At 39.3% G+C, this 15812-nt stretch overlaps 1 protein-coding gene across 2 annotated transcripts in view; it reads right to left on the bottom strand.

The window, feature by feature from the left end:
• Window positions 1-15812, bottom strand: part of LOC133550056 (protein LBH-like) — a 34794-nt gene that overhangs the window by 3011 nt on the left and 15971 nt on the right. For both annotated transcript variants that reach the window (XM_061896079.1, XM_061896078.1), the window contains one exon: window positions 13859-13961. In XM_061896079.1, the coding sequence (XP_061752063.1) occupies window positions 13859-13936 (78 nt within the window). In that variant the 5' untranslated portion in view covers window positions 13937-13961. The remainder of the gene's footprint in view (window positions 1-13858; window positions 13962-15812) is intronic.

Genomic DNA, 15812 nt, shown 5'->3' with positions numbered 1-15812 from the left:
CTCCAATGACTCAAAGCTCTCTACATTGTGAAACCCATTATCTAAGTTACATTTAAACCAGTGTGGGTGGCACTGGGAGCAGGCGGGTAAAGTGCCTTGCCAAAGGACACAACGGCAGTAACTAGGATGGCAGAAGCGGGGATCGAACCCGGAACCCTCAAGTTGCTGGCACGGCCACTCTACCAACTGAGCTATACCGCCCCAGGAAGTGGGAGTTGAACCAGGAACCCTCCAGTTACTGGACAACCGCTCTCACTCCTCAGCAATTCAATAAGTGACGTTCGGAGCTGATGACATTTTGTTCAACTGGTCGACTGAAAACAGCTAATTCCCTGGAACTGTGTACAGTCATTTAGTATTTTACAGAATCCTTCCAAGAATGGAAATCGAACATACCAAACCTAGCCTGGCCAAAACAGCACATGGATGAGTTACATCAGTAGTTGAATGCTGGCAAATTTGACATGTCCGATGGGACTTTGCATCATGTTTAACCAAAGTGCTTTTGAGCAAAGGGGCACTCATAGCTTGTTATGAACTCATCCAGTCGGCACAGCATGGCACACAAACACACGCTACTTGGAATAATATGTCGGGATATAACTCCAACATGAGCAGACAGACTCGGAAAGGTGAAAAAAAAAAAAAGTCTACTGGGACGAGGACAGACAGCAGTGATTACACACATTCTTTGTCCTCTTGAGATTTTACATTAACTTCCAACTTTTGTTCTTTCTCAGGAACTGGAGAAGTGACCCAAAGGGAAACAAAAAAAAAAAAAACACTCCTGGGCCAAGAACAGCATTTTTTCATGGTTGTTTGGATAAAAGTGGCTGAATATTTTTAGACATGCATATTTCACTCGAAGACATTTGAGGGTAGTGGGTGCTTGAAGAGTAGGAGGGGGGTTAGTGTCTGGGCAAAGTGCCGAGTGGAAAGTAAGCATTAGATGAGGCAGGAGAGACGGAGACAAGAGGGGATGCAGCTGTGTCCAAGCCTCCAGGAATTCCAACAAAAGTATTATGGGGGGAAGGGAAGGGGACAAATATGTCTTCAGACTGTGAGAATGTATTATCAGGTTAGAAAAACATGGCGTGTCCATCATAGTGAGTTTATACTCGCTGGGGCGGAGTAAGAGATGTGTTGCCAATGCTGGATGAGAATCAGCGCCGACGGGAGGAGTTCGGCGACGCGATGACTTTGCCTTCGGACGACGAGGACACGCGTCACAACTTGTCTCACTTGCAGCGGCGACGCTGCATCACATGATGTTTTTGGGGAGTAGCTATTGTGTTGAAGGACCAAAGCTTTAGTGTGATGATTTGATAAAGATTTACTCTCCATTACGTTCATTTGTATTGTTTATTACAGGCACCCTCACTGTTGGTCAAGATCAGGGGCGCTCACACTTTTTCTGCAGGCAAGCTACTTTTCAATTGACCAAGTCGAGGAGATCTACCTCATTCCTATTTATAATTTATATTTATTTATTTATGAAAGAGACATTTTTGTTAACAAGTTAATGGTGTTTAATGATAATACAAGCATGTTTAACACACAGATTCCTTTCTTTCATGAAGACAAGAATATAAGTTGGTGTATTTGATTATGATGACTTGCCAAAAACGCCAAAAAAACGGAAATGCTGATTATCGGTCCTGCTGGACACCGAACTCTATTTAATAATACAACTCTAACATTTGACAACCAAACAATTAAACAAGGCGACACGGTAAAGAATCTGGGTATTATCTTCGACCCAACTCTCTCCTTTGAGTCACACATTAAAAGCGTTACTAAAACGGCCTTCTTTCATCTCCGTAATATCGCTAAAATTCGCTCCATTCTGTCCACTAAAGACGCTGAGATCATTATCCATACGTTTGTTACGTCTCGTCTGGATTACTGTAACGTATTATTTTCGGGTCTCCCCATGTCTAGCATTAAAAGATTACAGTTGGTACAAAATGCGGCTGCTAGACTTTTGACAAGAACAAGAAAGTTTGATCACATTACGCCTGTACTGGCTGACCTGCACTGGCTTCCTGTGCACTTAAGATGTGACTTTAAGGTTTTACTACTTGCGTATAAAATACTACACGGTCTAGCTCCATTCTATCTTGCCGATTGTATTGTACCATATGTCCCGGCAAGAAATCTGCGTTCAAAGGACTCCGGATTATTAGTGATTCCCAAAGCCCAAAAAAAGTCTGCGGGCTATAGAGCGTTTTCCGTTCGGGCTCCAGTACTCTGGAATGCCCTCCCGGTAACAGTTCGAGATGCCACCTCAGTAGAAGCATTTAAGTCTCACCTTAAAACTCATTTGTATACTCTAGCCTTTAAATAGACTCCCTTTTTAGACCAGTTGATCTGCCGTTTCTTTTCTTTTTCTTCTATGTCCCACTCTCCCTTGTGGAGGGGGTCCGGTCCGATCCGGTGGCCATGTACTGCTTGCCTGTGTATTGGCTGGGGACATCTCTGCGCTGCTGATCCGCCTCCGCTTGGGATGGTTTCCTGCTGGCTCCACTGTGAACGGGACTCTCGCTGCTGTGTTGGATCCGCTTTGGACTGGACTCTCGCGACTGTGTTGGATCCATTATGGATTGAACTTTCACAGTATCATGTTAGACCCGCTCGACATCCATTGCTTTCCTCCTCTCCAAGGTTCTCATAGTCATCATTGTCACAGACGTCCCACTGGGTGTGAGTTTTCCTTGCCCTTATGTGGGCCTACCGAGGATGTCGTAGTGGTTTGTGCAGCCCTTTGAGACACTAGTGATTTAGGGCTATATAAGTAAACATTGATTGATTGATTGCATTGATTGGAATTAGACAGTGGTGCTGATAACGACCGCATTTTCAAATGGAGGAAAAAAAAAAAAAGTCCTCCTTTTTGTCCAATACCACATGAAAGTGGTTGGATTTGGCATCTCATTTGTCCAACTTGCATACTCGTTTTCAAACACTTTGTTATGAGAGTAGCATATGTGTGTGGCCCTTTAATGTCTGGCAGCAGGTGAGTGACGTCAGTGAGTGTGCGGGTGGGCAAGCAAGTGAGAAAGCGGTCGCTGAGGGCGGGGGAGAAATACATTGGCATCAAACTCCGTAGCTTGCTAGCTTGTGCACGCTAGCTTTCTGAGACTCTTATTTTGTTAGCACAGGCAGGATGAAACAGGTCTTTTATGGTGAAGACAGGAACTGTGCAGTCGGTCTTTAGAGTTTTGACAGTAGGTACGGAGTCTCTAGAAATAAAATGTGTTTCTCTGCGTCCGCCCTGTTAGTGATTTTTTTCTTAAATATGAGCTTGCAGCAGCCAGCGTCATCTCACAAGATCCCCGGGTGCCGAGAATGTCAAACAATTGACGAAAGTGAAGTCTTGGTATGATTGAGGATTGCTCATTTTTATGTATATTTTTTTAATGCCTGGCTTGAGATCAACTGACACACCCTCCGAGATCGACCAGTCGATCGACGTAATGCCCACCCCTGGTCAAGATTATAGAGAGAAAAAGCAAAAGGTGTGGTAATATCTATTGGCAGGTATCCCTTTTACATTCACAGCCACTGGTAGTGAAATGCGTTTAAGTTGACCAATTTTTGTTTCAAACTTTATTGGCTTACATTAAAAAAGGGACCTATAAAGCATTTCGACTTTTCTATCTTATTAATGTGTGTGTGTTAAAGCCAAAGTGTCAAATCGTAAGGTTCATACATATTGGTGTGCGCTTACACAGTTTTGGAATGCTCTTTTTGCGGAGTTTTGCAAACTTGCTATGTCCCCGTGAGATAGATGTACTTAAGGCAGGGAAACGGAACAAAGCCGCGGGCCAAGGTTGAACAAATAACCTTTTAATAGGGACCCAAACAAGTTTTGCATTGAACAAGCAAGGCTTATATAACTTTATAGTGACATGCAAAATCGAGTTTAAAATAATTATTTTAAAATATCAATGGCATATCAAATAATTTAAATACAAATTGAATGCCTCTTTTCTATTTGCAGCCTTCTGAGGTTAATATCAAAATATATTGTAGCCACCCAAAAGAGTTAGTGTTGCAAGGGGGTTCTGGGTATTTGTTCTGTTGTGTTTATGTTATGTTACAGTGCAGATATTCTCCCGAAATGTGTTTGTCATTCTTGTTTGGTGTGAGTTCACAGTGTGGCGCATATTTAAATCAGTGTTAAAGTTGTTTATACGGCCACCTTTAGTGTGACCTGTATGGCTGTTGACCAAGTATGCCTTGCATTCGCTTATGTGTGTGTAATAGCCGCATATATTATACGAGTGGGCCTGCACGCTGTTTGTATGAAGGAAATGCAGACGTGACAACAGATTGTAGAGAATGCTAAAGGCAGTGCCTTTAAAAGGCACGCCCTCAATATTGTTGCTTGCCCTGGGAGATTTTCAGGAGGGGCACTGAACTTCGGGAGGATTGGCAAGTGTGAGAAATTGCGGTTTTACAGCCAGTGGCGCCGAAAAGGGGAGGTAAAGGAGACAGATTCTAGGGGCCCATGATGGAGGGGGGCCCAGAGAGGCCCTTAATGATGATGAAATTATGTGTTGGGGGCCCTGTAAAGATTCTTTTCATGGGGCCCAAAATCCCTAGCGGCGCTCCTGGTGACAGCGGCACCGCTGCTGTGTAATAACGGTGGGCCAGCTGTAATGTTAATTTGATATTGCCTCAAGGGCCAAATTAAGTTACACGGCAGGCCAAATTTGGCCCACGGGCCGAAGTTTGACACCCATAACTTAAGGCATTAAGTCAAGTGCTCATGCTTCACGCCATTAGAGAAAACACACACAAAAAACGTTAGATTTTTCTCGTCTAGGCCAGGGCTCTAAAACCATAAATACTGTATATACAGTAGGGGTCAAAAGCTTGGAAACCTTCTCATTCAATGCAATTTCTTCATTTTCATGATTATTTACATTGTAGGATTGTCGCTGAAGGACTCAAAACTATGAATGAACACATGTGGAGTTATGTACTAAACAGGAAAAAAAAGGTGAAATAATGGAAAATATGATTTATATTCTAGTTTCTTCAAACTACTGTAGCCACCCTTTGCTCTAATTACTCCTTTGCACTCTTGGCATTCTCGATGAGCTTCAAGCACACCTGTGAAGGTTGGTAGAGCGGCCGTGCCAGCAACTTGAGGGTTGCAGGTTCGATTCCCGCTTTTGCCATCATAGTCACTTCCGCTGTGTCCTTGGGCAAGATGCTTTACCCACATGCTCCCAGTGCCACCCACACTGGTTTAAATGCAACTTAGATATAGGGTTTCACTAAGTAAAGCACTTTGAGTCACTAGAGAAAAGCGCTATATGAATATAATTCACTTCACTGTAAAGTGAAAAACATTTCAGGTGACTACCTCCTGAAGCTCATCGGGAGAATGCAAAGCTATTTTGAAGAAACTAGAATATAAAACATGTTTTTAGTTATTTCAACGTTCACACAATTCCACGTGTTCATTCATAGTTTTGACGCCTTCAGTGACAATCTACAATGTAAGTAGTCATGAATATAAAAAAAAATCATTGAATGAGAAGTTGTATCTAAACTTTTGGCCTGTACTGTACATCTCAATAGACACGTATTTAAAAAAGGCGTTTGATAAAACATTCCACTTTTTTTTTTCTTTGTCCGAAGTTGCGAAGCAAGGTTGGTTGCATGAACAAAGGCACTCGCTCTCTGCTAACCGAGCAATGCCGGATGTGATCACTGATCAGTCGGAGTGACACACTAACAACCAATCAGGTAACATTATCAACTATCATGTTTGGTTGCACCAAATTAACGTCTCGTGGTTGATTCTTTACATTGACTGAAAAGAGAAACTAAAAATGAGTGCCGCAGAGAGTGTCAGCAAATCAGGCAAAGTCACAGACAGTACGGTGATTCAGATTTTTTATTTTTTTTTAAACTAATCAGACTAATGTGGTCAGTAAATTATGCAAGGCGTTTGTCTCGACCAGGACCGGTAACACCACACCCCTGCTCACCCTTTGGAGCACGGCTGTTAATTCCTGGCACTAATTATGTGGCAAATAGTTCTCAGATTTCTCTATGTTTAAATTTTCACACTATTCTGTTGCTACACTATAAGCATTTAATTATTCCTTGTTTTTGCACATTCATTTTAAGAAGTTATTGTTAAGTGTTCAATGTGATTTAAGAATTGTGTTTACATTGACTGTTTTTCACGGTTTTGGCATTTAATTTTTTTTTTCTACCTTTACAGCAGCTGAGGGGATTATAATCAGAGGAAGGTGACATTTTGAATAATAAAAAAATATATATATACATTTCTCCTGCTCCTTATTTTAGATCATAAAAAATATGAAAAATATGTATTTTAAGTCATAAAAATAGATATTGACAGATATAAAAACACGTACAGTTTGCAGCCATATTGCCTAGGCTTATTTTCATCTAATCTTGCAATGCGCACAAGACGTGCATAATTGAGTGACATAAAAATGCTAAAAACAGTAAAACTTAAAAAAAAAATGTTTTCTTAATGTCATCAACTGGGGCAGTGTGCAGCTGTACCTAATGTTGACCACGTGAAACTATTAAAAATAGCAGCGACAACTTCAACATATATCTAAATTGTGTACATTTCCCAGAGATCTGGGAATGCCTCCATAATTAAACATCTGGCATAACTTAAAAAAAAAAGAAAAAAAAAAAAATTTATAAAAGTGATTAAGCAAAATTGAAACCATACTATATTCAATACATATCTAGGCCACAAGTAAGAGCATTAAATATGGATTAAAATCATCATAGATTCTCTTTTCCCTAATAAAAGTAATGTTACGTGTTAGTGGATTTCAGTTCTGTTTTTTTTTTTTACTATGGCTGGGCTTGGGGCTGCATCGTGTGCATTTCGCTGCGTCTTCATGATGAGGGTGAGTCCATGAAAAGATAAATGGCTAAACGGAATAATTGTGCGAGTGTGTGAGTTGAACGATTTCAGTCGTCTGATGTGACGCGGCTAAATGTACTGCTGGCATGTGAAATTTGTGAACCTGGAAAAATCCATAAAAATAGCTGTAGCATTACATAAAGCGCAGAAAAAACAATAGAGGCTTATATACCGGAAATTGTGGTAAAAAAAAGATTTTTGCAAGTAATAGGACACCGTTTGACAAAGACCCATAGTAATGAGGGCTTTCCATACTGTGGGCCTGGAAATAGAGTTAGGTCCTCTCAATTTTTTGGGAAAATATATTTTGTGTAGTTACCTGCTCCACCAGACTGTGTACTTACTGACCAAACAAAACAGAAGTTAGTGTCAGTTTTCTTTGAAACAATTAAAAGCTGTTTGGCACCATCTCACATTCAAAAATTAATGTTATGTGTTGCTTAGTGATGCAATGATATAAAATTTCAGTTAGTGACAAAAAATGATCAGTTATTATCACAGTATTGTTGAATATGCTCAAAAAGTACTCACACGGCCACACCCACTTTTAACCAATTTGACACTGGAAAAACCCCCACCATTTTGCATGTTTTGTGTTTCTTAGCTTCACTGACAGTGTTTAGGTCTAAGTATTTTATGTTCTAATGGCTAAGCTTTAATTGTTTTAAATATTTAAATTTTGGATTTAATTATATGAAAAGTGCATAACAAATCACCGTTTCTGGCGGGCGTTTTACTTCATCGGTCCTTGAATGCACCGTAAAAACACCTTGAAAAATCACTCTTGTCTGAGAGCACAGCTAGTATGTTCAAAGTCTACAATTGAATACTTTAGTTTCTAGACAGTAATGTGTTTAAATTTGAATTGAGATATGTTTCTTAATAGGGAAAGACGTTAATGCTAGCGAACTGGCGCCAGTCAGTCCGTGAGTTTATCAAACTGCGGTTATTAATCAGCTTTTCTACCATATTTTAAAACCAATATTAACCGTTGAAAGCTTTACAGTGGTTATTATTGTGGTTTATCATTACATCCCTAATGAGTGAAATCATTGCCTTTTTAACATAACTTTGTCCTTTTGTTGCATTTGTGTTTGAGTGAAGCATAGCTTGCATGGTTGGACCAGGAAGAGGGAACCTAAACACCCTCTAGGCAGCAATTTAACCGTGACAAATACAAGGGAGGAGTACACTAGCTGTACCCTCCTGTCCGCTCCCCAAGAGCTGGGGTGTGAAACAGGGAGAGGAAGTCAGCTTCTTCCTTTGGGGTCAAGATTCATCCTTTTCATGGCATCAATGGGGCCAGGTGGTAAATATATCTGGCTATAGACTCACATCCTTAAACACTAGAGTATCTCAGCATTCAGAAATTAGGTCCATAATGTAATACATTGTCAGGGAAGCAGCTGTGTTTCTCAGATGGCCTTGTTGAGTCCTAACAAAGCTGCTGCAAGGCACTTGTCAAGACCACCTGATGGCTGCTTCTTGCTCTTTAAGCAAGATTTACTGACATTTCACAAAGAACTGGTTTCCCATTAGGTCTTCTTTTGGCTGTTGTAGTTACATTTGTATGTCTGTGGTAGGCATTCAAGTGTCGGTCCAGTTTATGAAAACACATCAAGTCCCGATCCACCGTCTTCTTACTTAAAAGTGCCCGCTGTAGCGAACGTTGACATACATGTGCAACCACTTTTGTCGACATGCAATTTAAGATCTAAAATGGGTCATTTCTATAAATATATTGTCTGTTTTAGTGACTTGCAGATCAGTTAACCACAAAAGTCTGATCGGACAAAGCCGATTAGATCTGGTTGACTATTTTGGTCCCTTAGCTCGGTGGTTCTCAAATGGGGGTACTTGAAGGTATGCCAAGGGGTACGTGAGATTTGTTTAAAATATTCTAAAAATAGCAACAATTCAAAAATCCTTTATTAAAAAGGTATTTATTGAATAATATTTCAACAAAATATGAATGTAAGTTCATAAACCGTGAAAAGAAATGCAACAATGCAATATTCAGTGTTGACAGCTAGATTTTTTTGTGGACATGTTCCATAAATATTGAAGTTAAAGATTTCTTTTTTTGTGAAGAAATGTTTAGAATTAAGTTCCTGAATCCAGATGGATCTCTATTACAATCCCCAAAGAGGGCACTTTAAGTTGATTACTTCTATGTGTAGAAATCTTTATTTATAGTTGAATCACTTGTTTATTTTTCAACAATTTTTAGTTATTTTTATATATTACTTCAAGAAAAACAACTACAAATGAGCAATTTTTTGCACTGTTATACAATTTAATAAAATCAGAAACTGATGACATAGTGCTGTATTTTACTTATAAATAAATGGGTTGTACTTGTATAGCGCTTTTCTACCTTCAAGGTACTCAAAGCGCTTTGACACTACTTCCACATTTACACACTGATGGAGGGAGCTGCCATGCAAGGCGCCAACCAGCACCCATCAGGAGCAAGGGTGAAGTGTCTTGCTCAAGACACAACGGACGTGACGAGGTTGGTACTAGGTGGGATTTGAACCAGGGACCCTCGGGTTGCGCACGGCCACTCTCCCACGCCGTCCCTTCATCCTACTTCATCTCTTTTTTTTTCCAAACAAAAATGCTTTGCTCTGATTAGGGGGTACTTGAATTAAAAAAAAGGTTCACGGGGGTACATCACTGAAAAAAGGTTGAGAACCACTGCCTTAAATGACAGGGGGGACTAGCAGCTAACTGTGTATATCAGGGGTGTCAAACAGAGGTTTTAATCAGGCCCACGAGATCAGTTCGCAAAGTATAAATAGGAGCTGAAATTTTGAATGAAAGAAACTGCTGTTCTAAATGTGTCCACTGGATGTCACAATAGCAATTCTTTGTATCCCCTGCTGAAATACCGCAAAACGACAGAAGGGGCAGACCAATGTGCCAGACTAAATTCTATCTTTTTGACTGAATAACATCACATTAATACATGACAAATGCAGATAGAACACTATTAACTGCCATGCAAGGCGCCAACCAGCACCCATCAGGAGCAAGGGTGAAGTGTCTTGCTCAAGACACAACGGACGTGACGAGGTTGGTACTAGGTGGGATTTGAACCAGGGACCCTCGGGTTGCGCACGGCCACTCTCCCACTGCGCCACGCCGTCCCTTCATCCTACTTCATCTCTTTTTTTTCCAAACAAAAATGCTTTGCTCTGATTAGGGGGTACTTGAATTAAAAAAAGTGTTCACAGGGGGTACATCACTGAAAAAAAGTTGAGAACCACTGCCTTAGCTGACAGAGGGGACTAGCAGCTAACTGTGTATATCAGGGGTGTCAAACAGAGGTTTTAATCAGGCCCACGAGATCAGTTCGCAAAGTATAAATAGGAGCTGAAATTTTGAATGAAAGAAACTGCTGTTCTAAATGTGTCCACTGGATGTCACAATAGCAATTCTTTGTATCCCCTGCTGAAATACCGCAAAACGACAGGGGGGCAGACCAATGTGCCAGACTAAATTAAATCTTTTTGACTGAATAACATCACATTAATACATGACAAATGCTGATAGAACACTATTAACTGCAACATGTAATTGTAGAAAGAAAAACAACAACAAACTTTCAGAAAGTACTTTGTATTTAAACAAGGAAACACTGACGTTGTCTTTATTTTTAGGTGATCATGCCATGATTTTACCAGTCTAGCCAACTTGGGAATACATTTTTCTCCATGTGGCCCTTGAGCTAAAATGACTGTATATCCATGCACAGTGTGGCGCTGCAGCCCTACTCTTTACCTCACTTGGGACAAATAAACTGGCATGCTAATCGCTAAACTAACTTAATACAACACTAAGAAATAAGTTCTGTAAAGTTTAAGAAGTGTAGAGGGTAGCGTGTTACAGCAGAAAGTAAGCAACTTTTAATAGGGAATTAACAATTACAATATGTGTCAGACTATAAAGGCACACATCCTTTTTATTTTCTCAGAAACTGACACTGTGTATATGTATTCATTCTGGTTGTGGTACATTGTGTAATATTAGTAACCAGTATATGGCAGTCACACATAAGAGATATGCGTGGACTGCAGGTTTAAGCCCATTCAATAAATGACGCTAGCAAGTACGGCAAGCAAGCAAGACCAAAACTATGTTTCTGTTAGCATATTTAGAACATTACACACAGCACTCAAAAAATTTCAAAATGTTTTAGTGTGACTTTGGTAAGCTACAAAGCCACATTGCTTGATGGATTGTCTGAGCATTATGGCTACAGTAGTCAGACGTACTGTGGTTCAACATAAGAGTATTATAGTGTGTATAAGGACCCCACAATGGCACCTATAAGGAGACATATCTAGTGTTATTTCAACCTATTATGCAACACCAACTTTTTTAACCTATTTGTTTCTGCTGTTTGTGTATTTAAAGTACCAATGATTGTCACACAAACTTTTGGTGTGGCGAAATTCTCTGCATTTGACCAATCACCCTTGATCACCCACTGGGACGTGAGGGGAGCAGTGGGCAGCAGCGGTGCCGCACCCGGAAATAATTTTTGGTGATTCAACCCCCAATTCCAACCCTTGATGCTGGGTGCCAAGCAGGAAAGGAATGAGTCCCATTTTTATAGTCTTTGGTATGACTGGCCGGGATTTGAACTCACAACCTACCGATCTCAGGGCGGACACTAACCACTGGGCCACCGAGTAGGTTTGGGATCTGGTAAAGTCGGGGAAAGTTGCGCGCGTCCACCATTGTAGTCCATGACTTAGTCAATAAGCGCTTTCTTTTTCTTTATCCATTTGTTGTGGGGCATTAATCCTTCGCTGTTGTCATTTTTAATAAAATGTAACGTATAGCTGGAACTTAATCTCTCTATATACTCAATAAGGAAGCACAAAAAAACGGTGACTGGGAGAAGACGCTGTCAAAGTGGAGCCACATGCATAAGACCACCCACAAAACAGCGCATCCTGAAGATACATTAAGAAAGAAGCTTGAAGGTGGTCTGTAAAACATCGAACATTTATACCAAAGAACAAAAATCACATGTTATGTAGACTACAAGGAAATTTTAAAAAAAGATCTGAATATGACTCCTTTAATGCACTTTATAATCCGGTGCACTCTTTGTATGAAAAGAGCCCCGTTCATCGGCAATGTGACGTATAATCAGGTGCGCCTTACGGTCCGAAAAATACAGATTAATAAGTCTAGAGAGGATAATATAACGGTGATCTGTTGCTGTGCCGTAGCCAGGGGGACACGTAAGGGGAGTGCAGATCGATCCATATATTGGTGGTGTTAATATAAAAGGTAGTATGAGTATATGATTGATGCTAGAGTAATTAAAGCAATATTTGTATGGATACAAAATCAGTGTTGTTACTAGGGGTGTAACGGTACACTAACATTTCGGTTCGTACGTACCTCGGTTTAGATTTCACGGTTCGGTTCATTTTCGGTACAGTAAGAAAACAAATATAAACAATGGCTTTATCCTTTTTAACATTGGGAACACTATAATAATTCTGCCCACATTAGACCACATTAAACTGCCTCAAATTGTTGCTTTCATTAAATGGACAAAACCTTTCTTCTACATATAAAAAGTGCAACATTAAACAGTTTCCATTGAAACTGTTTAATGTCAACTCATCATGCTTAATTTATTACAGCATTTGGGAAGCCTGTAGTTGACTTTTATTATGTAAATATTGTATTTTTATCAACATGTGATAGCAGGGAACCTGCTATTCAAAACTAGGCTGCTACATTACTAATTATTCATGCAACTATAGCTAAAAAAATAGTACAATTGCAATAGGAGAGACTATTCATCCCTAAACAACAGAATTCAATGAAATAACAGACAGGGCTTTGCTGCCCCTAACACACACGCACTCACACAGCAAAATGAGCTAACGTTACGCTAAAAGCTAATTAGCCTTCATCTCAAGCCTATACTGCGAGCGAGCTGAGCTGCAGTTTAAGTTTCTAGAAGGTCAATGGGCTCATAGTGATGTTTGTAATAGTTGTGACTGGGAAGTGTTTAGTATAATTTGGGTAGAGTCCGCTCCTCCCCTGCTAAACGAATATCTCTGCTCGATGCTGAAGGATTGACTACATCGCTCTGAAGTCTGAATACGCACTGCTGATTGGCTGTTACATCGCTCTGAATACGCACTGCTGATTGGCTTTGTATGTAACCAATCAGATGGTTGTGTGGGCGGGACAATGAGGTGCATTAATTCTGGTTCAGAGGCAGAAAGCAGAGCAGCTTGTGAAGACTTCTGCTTCCGAACTCGTTCGATACGCCCGTACCGAAACAGTTCGATACAAATACACGTACCGTTACACCCCAAGTTGCTACATTTTTTTTTACGTTTACAAAAGGATTTTAAAGATTTGCCGGGCACAGGAGGACTTTGAGGGCAAAAAAAACAAGGATTTAAAAGAGTATTAGCTAGTAGTTCCTACTTTTGTTTAGTTATTGTGTACTATAAAATTTGCTTTGCTCAAACAATTGAATGTAATAAAATCAAATAAGGAACTAATTTAAATAGTGTTGATATTGTTAAACTGTCAACAGCGATTCGCATCATGTTATGCTTAATCATAAAAGCATGGTAGTAGTATGTAATCCACCAATTCATTGTTTTCTTTTTCAATCGTTGGCCAATAAAAGAAAGATTTGCGCATGTTTGAAATTATTGTCATTGGCGTAAAGACAGGAGTATAAATTATGAAGCATCTAATTGTAAATATGCACAAATGGAAGAAAATTACACCAAACTGCCATAGGTTAAAATGATACCCCATATTTTTTCATTTTTGGTTTCGCCGACAACAGCTTATGTCGACGTGAGTCAGCCAGTCAGAGTTGTGTCCGCTTCAAGCATAGATTTGTGTTTGTTTAAAACCTACCTGGAAGGAGAGTCTGTCCTTGGTGGGACTGAGCCTCATGTCGTCCATGGGGGTGCTGTTGATCATCACCTCAGTCATATCTCGGCAGGGAACAAACACTGATCTGCCATCACGGGAACAAAGAGGAACATGGTTGAGAATGTTGATCAGCACGTTAGCTTGAAAAAGACTCATATTTCCGAAACAAAACAAAACAAAAAAAAAACACTGGTGAAAATGGGAAAAATGCTTTGTAATAAGGATAAGACATATGCTTAATGATAAATATGCTTCATGGCAGCAACGTTTTCCAATCAATCTTGCACACATTTTACAGACCTATGTACCTATTAGACCCCCCAAAACAGGACATACCTAATTTTGTGGTGATATACGACCATATACAATGGGTGTTTGGTTGAGTTCATAAAGCTGTGAAATGTCGAGTCAGTCTGATTTATGGAGGTCAAAACTGGGGTTAGTGTTGTAATATTAGTCTTAAAAAAAAGTGGTGCATGTTGACACATTTTTCCCTTTTGTGTGCGTTTAACTGGAGGAGAATTACCTTTCTAGCACGAGACTGTTTTTGAATTTAGCTAGCTAAATGTCCTTGAGCAGGAGAATCTGTTAATGAATGTTCTAAACACCTACTGTACTTTGATGCCAGTGTTTTATGGAACAGAATAATGGTGTGGATTAGAGGGGGGAAATTTCGGGCACCTCACAATCTGATTCAGATTCTTGGGGTGATGATTTAATTCAAAATAGATTAGAGTAAATTATTTTATTATGATATTTATGCGTGCATGCTCACAGATCCCCACCCAAACTCAAAAAAAGTGTCATTGTGTTGGCCTAAAAAAAAAGTTTAAGTTTTTTTTTAATTGTATTGAAAAAAATTAAATCATGATAACCTAATAAGAAAAGAGCAACCTTGCAAGCTTTGCAAATCTTAAGACATTTACAAAGCATTTAAAACATACAAATACAATAGGAAAAAAAACAAATCCATTGATTTAATCGAAAGATTGAGTCTTCAAAAAAAAAAGAAAATGAAAAAAAGCACTTTGCAAAAGAAAATAAACCAACTAATTCTTTAAAATTATGACTCTATTAAGAATTGGCATTTATTGCCAAAAACATGCACCTGGGGATAGGTTGTTTGGCAACACAAAAAAATTGGCTCTAGTGTGTGAATGTTTTCTGTCTGTGTTGGCCCTGCGATGAGGTGGCGACTACAGTATAAACCAATAATTAAAAGCCAAGCCAGATAAAATACTAAAACTAAAAACACTAAGTGAAGCATAAGAAACAAAACATTCACAATAATAGTCAACATTTATTTTATTTTTGGTTAAAAGAATACCTTAATACGCACATAAAATGTTGCTGGAAGGTTTTGAAGTTTTTTCACAGGGCGTTGAGGGCTATAACGGTGAATCCCATTACCGTAATCCTTCAAGTTTTGCATCTTTAAAATTGTAAAAAAAAGCAAGTGTGTTCTTGTCTCTCATAATGATTGTTAAAAGTTGGCAAAATTCCCCAAAAATGCAGTTCCCCTTTAACACATTCAACAGCGCGATAATGATCATTTTGGCCACAATAACTGATTTGGACCACGGGCTCAATGTGTTACAAAGAGTAATAGCATGCAGCAGCAGAAAATTAAAACTAACTTAAAACTAGGGTTGTACGGTATACCGGTATTGGAACAATCATTAGTAATTTAACTTTATATTACTGCGATACTAATGAATCATATTTGTGGTATCATCCAAAACTAAATTTAAAGCATCCAAAAAGAATATTAAGTGATTATTACATTTCAACAGAAATGTAAATAGAACATATTAAGTAACCAGATATTAACAAATGAACAAGTAGATTGATAATCCATTTTCTACCATTTGTCCTTAATCTTGACAAAAAATAAGGGAAAATGACAGAATATCTTACTGCATATGTCAGCAGACTA

Source organism: Nerophis ophidion, linkage group LG03, assembly GCF_033978795.1.
Source record: "Nerophis ophidion isolate RoL-2023_Sa linkage group LG03, RoL_Noph_v1.0, whole genome shotgun sequence".
Classification (NCBI taxonomy): domain Eukaryota; kingdom Metazoa; phylum Chordata; class Actinopteri; order Syngnathiformes; family Syngnathidae; genus Nerophis; species Nerophis ophidion.
The sequence above is the reverse complement of the archived record's forward strand: the minus strand, read 5'-3'. Positions and strand labels throughout refer to the sequence as shown.